Below are 6,703 nucleotides of genomic sequence, written 5' to 3'. Positions count from 1 at the left end.
GCGACATTCCAGCTTTAGCTGTGGAGGAAGACCTCAGGTGCTCTTCCATGCATTATTTCAGGCACGAACGGGCACCTGAGTAGAAACACCGACTTTCTGTAAGCTAGCTGGATAGCTTCTTCTCATGAATGGATCCAAAGTCTTTGTCAGGATTCAAACCCACAGCGGTGATGGGCAAGTGGTTTGAAGTCAACGACCTTAACCATTCGGCCACAGACGCCCCATATGGGTGGTTAAGCTTTTTATAGAAAACAACAGAAAAACATTGCACCTAAAATGTCTTACTTGTTGTAAAGTTCTATTAGTTCTCTGACCATGATCTGTCAATCTGCTAACCTACCTCTTTAATTATAAATCCTAGATAGGAAACACTGCATATCTTATAATGTTTTTATTATCTCGATCTTTTATTTATGAATATAATTAATAATAATTGTGTAATCTTAACATTATTCTAACAATAACCTGTATTTTTTCAACAATACCTTGTTTCAAAGTTTGCATCCTTAAAATACATTTAAAAAATAATTTAAAAAAAAGGTGCTTAATAAGAAATATCAACAATTGCTAAAAAATGAGCTTGAACAAAACTATTTTTATAGTGCTTGAACAAAACTATTTCAATAAGGAACTTTTTTTTTGAAGTCATGTTGATTAGAGATTTGAGCCGTGTCATGACAAAATCAACATAGTGGGTTTGCGACCAGCATGGATCCACACAGTCTGATCAGGATCCATGCTGCTCGCCTACAAACCCTACTACAAGTAGAGAAACTGAAAGCATACAGTATGGATCCTAATCAGACTGCGCAGATGCGCAGGCTGGTCTGGGTCCATGCTGGTCGCAAACCCACTATGTTGGTTTTGTCGTGACGCGGCTCATTTTTCACAATGGAATGTCATTCATCAATATTGATACTGTGGAGCATGTATTTCAAGTAACAATTCATAAATATAAACCATAATAAATTTGGTCAAAATATGCAAACTAGAGCTCCGAGGACAGCGCCCTTTTCTTCCAGGAACTTGATCGCAAAATAAATGCCTGGATAATGTAGAAATTCATTACGACAATATATCATAAAACATCTAGATGTCAAGAGTTATGGCTCTTTGAAAATGATATTTAATCATAATGCTAAGTCAAGTTCCAAATGAAGAAATTTCATGCTTGTGTCAATAATACTGCATTTAAAACTTTAATCAGTAGTTTTTTTGAATTTCACAAAGTGCTGTACTTAAGTTGTAAAAATGTTAAGAGAATTAAATGTAGCACAAATTCAATTCTTGCTATGTAATTGGAGAATCAAATGGAGCACAATTTTTGCTATGTATTGTATTAAAGAACACACTAACTTGTACAAAAGAAGCATATGAAGGACCAAACCTTTTGTAAATGAACATTAAAATTTGAAATTGACTGAACGTACCAGAAACAAAAATCTGACTGTCAGTGAATTAATATTATTGTCAGCTGGCCTAACTGTAGATATTTATATTTAATCAAAAATAATTATTCTTTATTTTTATGTTTCTTCTTTTTCTTTTCTTTCTTTCTACTTTTAGAAGTGTCTTCAAAATCTGCTGAACTGTCCATGTCTATTTCCACAACTTTTTTTTGCTTTTTTAGTTTCTTTATCGGACTTGGTTCAGCAAAGTCCAAATCCTGTTTAACAATCTTTTCTTTTATTAATGTAAAATTACTCTCCCCATGAGTTCTCTTCCTGGATTTCTTATGCTTATTTTCAATTTCATGTTTAGAATCTGTCAATTCACTTTCATTAATTGAACACTCGGTTGTAGGATCAAGACTGTCGCTCTGAAGTAAACTATCAGGATCAATTTCACTATCGTTTGTATCATTTAAAACTTTATGTTTCTTTTTGTGCTTCTTGCTCTTCTTTTTACCTCCCTCGTTATTATTGACGTCGTCAACCTGTGTGCTAGTAAATAACGGTTCACAAGACGTCAATGAAGCAATACTGTCGTCTATATCTAACGCACCATTAACTAAACTTACATCTTCCTCAGTTATCTTCCTCTTTTCTTTTTTATGTTTCTTCTTACTTTTTCTAGGTGATTCTTCTTCTAATGTACCATTTACTGACAAATTATCCTTATCATGTTTTAGTGTGTCAGAAAGACCGTCCTGACTCAGTTCAGCCACTTCTTTTTGGTGTTTCTTTTTCTTTTTGGGAGTTACAATGTCATTATCCTCAATCCCTGTATTTTGCTCAATTACTGTACCTTCTTCTGCAGCATCCACATCCTTTTTCTTTCTTTTTCGTTTATCACTTTCAGATAAAGGCGTAATTAATAAAACCCTGCTATTTTCTCTGTGAAAAAAATAAGAATAAAATAAAAATACATGTTCAATAGTGACAAAAATCTACAATAGGTTCGATTAAAGATAATGCAGGTTTAATTAAACATTTCATAATAATGTTCAATTACAAACACTAAATATTTAATTACAGATCTATACCTAAGATTCAATATCAGATTTTTTTTCCATGTTAGAAAACAAACATTTAATTTACAGACATTACTGGGTCAATATATCATTATGAAAATTACAGATAACATTGGTTCATTTTTTTAGTTAATCATAATTCTGTTTAGTTGTAATGTTCAGGTTCTAAATATTAAATTACAGAATGATATTATTGGTCAAATTACAGATACCATTTATTCAATTACATATATCATAAGTTCAATTACATATATCATAAGTTCAATAACATATATCATTAAGTTCAATTACATATATCATACATTTAATTACTGGTACCATAAGTTTAATTACATATATCATACATTTAATTACTGATACCATAAGTTTAATTACATATATCATATATTTAATTACTGATACCATAAGTTTAATTACATATATCATATATTTAATTACTTGATACCATAAGTTTAAAATTACATATATATACATTTTTTTAATTAACTGATACCAATAAGTTTAAAATTACAATAATTATCATTATTTTAATTTTTAATACCATAAAGTTAAAATTAACATTATATCATATATTTAATTACTGATTACCATAAGTTAAATTCATTAATAAAAGGGGAAATAATATTAATTGATTAGAGATTACCATGTAAATTCCATTTTAATATATAATACATTCAATTAAACAGATACCATTTATTCAATTAACAATATCAACAGGTTCAATTTAAAATATATTTTATTTAATTAAAAGATACCAGATGTTCAAATAACCTGATGTCATAAAGTTCAATTAAAAGATGTCATATATTAAATTAAAACTATCATTATTTAAATTAACAGAATTATTCATTTAGTTTAAATTACATATATCACAGGTTCAATTACAGTCTGAGTCTTTTACAGGTATAATAGGGTATATTATTAAGATCAGATATAATAAATTTTTAATACAGGTCATCACATAAATAGTTTTTAAAAAATGTTTAATCATAATGCTCAGTTCCACAGGTTATAACAAGTCACAGTTTTGTTCATTTACTTTCCTTATATCCTAAAATACATGAATTGGTTTCAGTCTTTAATCTTTTTAACCCCAAAATTTCCCAAAAAAAATTTTAAATTTAAACAAAAAATCCTTTTAACAGCATGATTCCCAAACCCTTTTAATTAAAAAACAGTCCCTCATGTTTTTACTTTTTAGCTAATAAACAAAAATAAAAAAAAGAAAAAGTCACGAAAAAGCATTACAACTTTGGATATTTCCAAAACTTTCATTTGCACAATGGGCATCTGGAAAAACCGTCCACTATCCGAAGGCTAGTGGATTAGAAATGCTCACCATGATGGGTAATACAAAAAGTTCGAGGGCCAGGGATTCGAACCCACAGGGGAGTAAAGGGCAAGTAAAAATTTATACACATATTCATATTTATTGGCAAAAGCCTTAACATTTTGTTCATATTATAAAATCAAGAAATCCTAATCAAAAAATATATTTAAATGCTTCCCTTTTAATTTTTAGATCATTAACTTTGTTGGGAACAGACCATTAATAAACAGGATACTTTAAAAATTTCCAGCTTTAATGGTGAATGTAGAACAAAATATTGGTCATTTAATAGCCAAACTGTTACCATGGGGTTCAAAAAACCCACGGTGAGGGGGCAAGTTTATTGAGGCCAGTTTTTCCAGATATCAAAAACCTTGCCAATGGGTTGAGAGAAAGATTTCTGGTAGACTTAAAGTAGCTCCAACTTAGTCTGAACCATTGTAAAGAGTGTTTTTGAGCATTCATTATACAACATTCTAAAATATCAAACTTGCCATTTCTTTAACATATCTTAAATTGAAAATCATGGCTGCAAAGGCAAAATTTTAAAGTCCCAAAACAAAAAGGGCCTTTCAAATCAAACTAATTTTAACAGTAGAATAAATAAAATTTTTAGAATGAAAAAGACTTTACATGGTTCAGGTGATAGAAACCTTTCAAATTTTCCTCTCTGATTGAAAACCACATTTCTTCTGTGGAAACTTCTTGAACCTGATATCTTTAAATTTCTTCTCCCATTAAAATATCAGGCGGGAAACAATTTTTCTGTTGCTTGACATGTGAGGTGTCCAAAGGCAAATTAAAATGAAATTGTGCACTAAACATCCAATATGCCCTTTTGCTTATCTTGTTTTTTACCTTTTTGGCTGTAAGGGCCAATCAAAAAAAACATAATCATTATTCAACTTTGATGTAAAACCAAATACAAAATCTAGATAACAATAAATTTAAAACTTTGAATGTAAAATCCAAAAATTCTAAAGATATCCCCAATGACTTTTGCTGTTTAAACTAACGCGAATCTAGATATCACTTTTTAAACTTTGTTCTGAAAGCCAATCAAAAAATCTAGATTATTAATATTTTTAACCTTTTCTTCTGAGCCATCAAAAATCTAGGAAATCATTTTTTTTAACTTTTTCTGAGCCGATCTCACAATCTAGAATATCATATTTAACCTTGCTGTTAAACCAATTTTAAAATTTAGATATTTTAATATTTAATATTGCTGTAACCAATTTCAAAATTTAGAAATCAAATATTAGACCACTGCGGGTTCACCAATCAAAACACTGCTGTTAAAACCAAATCAAAAAATTTAGAGATTTCATAAAATCCCTAAACATAGCTTAAACATTGTTGTAAACCAATCAAATCTAAGAATCTTGTATGCTGAACTATTTAATGTACTTTAATAAGACATGTGTCTTGGTAAAAACAGCTAATCTATGGACCTTTCCAGTGGTTTTACAGTTTTATTGTAAATTGAAACTAACTTTGTTATCCCAAATTAGGCTACAACTGAGGATAATACATTAGTCTCTGGTTGAAACCTGTGGTTTTGCACAAAAAAACATGTGGTTATGTTTGTGGATACTTGTTAGTGAGCAAGTTGACCAAAGCAATGAATGGAAAAGGTCTGGCTAAATGTTCTGCTTACGTAAAATACCCGAAACGTTCCCGCATACTAGCTGGATAACTTGTTTACATGAGACAAATTTCAAAGTTTCAAAGGCCAAGACTGGTAATAAACAGGGATAATCAGCCATAACAAAACCACCATGCTGACCTGATTTTGTGGAAATTTGCAAAATTTATGATCAATTCCTGGAAGTGGAACTGGGATCACAGATGACAGGCAAATTAAATTTGATTGTATATATCAATTTGTTTAAATAAATTGAACAAACCATTCAGTTTTTGGCCAACGGCTGGCTTGAAAATGATAAAATCTGCTTCAATGTCGAAATGTATACAAGTATGGTCGGAAATAATCTTGCCAAATTGCTGAAGTGCTCGAACATTTGTGTATGCCAAGGGAAATCCATCCAACCTGTAATAAAGAAATGAATACTGAAATAATATAATATATATATTCAAACACATTTGAAATGGGACCAGGAAGATGGATCGCAGATGATAGGCACATTAAAATACTAATACTATAAAAGTATAAACTTGCTTTATTTCACGATGCAAAAATGCCCAATTTGGCTCTTTCCCCGACTCAAAACTTCCCAATGTAGTGGGTATAGGGCCTGTTCCCAATTGGGTGGAAAAAAAACACTGAGTGGAGACAAAATTCACAGTTTATATGGGGAAGTCAAAGGTTTGCCCACAATATAGACAACACCTGTGCATTTAAAAGGAAATCAAATGAAAAACAACTTTGATTTTTTGTATAGATTTCTATACAGTACCTATCAGTGAAATTTCCAGTGTTTTATCTAGCTTGGTCGCCATTTTCAGTGTTACTACCGTCTTCAGAGTGAAAACAACAGCGGTACATTAAGTACTGAGGGACCTATTTGCCTAATTTCATATTAACTGTTCACTATTTTGGGGAGCGAATTAGTCATATAAATATGACGTCGCTTTGTGATATTTTTACTTCTGGGCAAAGCAACATCATATTGAAATTACTTAAAACCCATAGCACTTTCCGCAAGAAAATTTGGCGGTACGAAAAAAAAAAATTAAGAAAACTTATACATATTTATAGTAATCTTGACATATTTATGAACTAAACTTAAAAAATAATTACCTTTTTTAAACAAAATAATTAAACTGTCACATCTGAAAAATAATGATTAAGTCCTCTCATTTAATTTAATTCCTTATACAGCCGACAAACAGTGCACGAAATCATATTGGCTAATTCAAATGCAAGCTTTTAAATG

The 6,703-nt window shown here is 30.4% G+C and overlaps 1 protein-coding gene across 1 annotated transcript; it reads right to left on the bottom strand.

The window, feature by feature from the left end:
- Positions 1 to 974: 974 nt before the first annotated feature.
- On the bottom strand, positions 975 to 5,489 carry LOC132754692 (uncharacterized). The gene is made up of 3 exons (XM_060745351.1): positions 5,473 to 5,489; positions 1,561 to 2,336; positions 975 to 1,045 (listed from the first exon to the last, which is right to left on the bottom strand). Exons 1-3 carry the CDS (start codon positions 5,487 to 5,489, stop codon positions 975 to 977), a joined length of 864 nt encoding a protein of 287 aa, XP_060601334.1.
- Positions 5,490 to 6,703: the final 1,214 nt, after the last annotated feature.

Source organism: Ruditapes philippinarum, unplaced genomic scaffold (genome assembly GCF_026571515.1).
Source record: "Ruditapes philippinarum isolate M1 unplaced genomic scaffold, ASM2657151v2 ctg8662_1_1_1_1, whole genome shotgun sequence".
NCBI classification, from domain to species: domain Eukaryota; kingdom Metazoa; phylum Mollusca; class Bivalvia; order Venerida; family Veneridae; genus Ruditapes; species Ruditapes philippinarum.
This window is presented reverse-complemented; position numbering and strand designations above follow the sequence as displayed.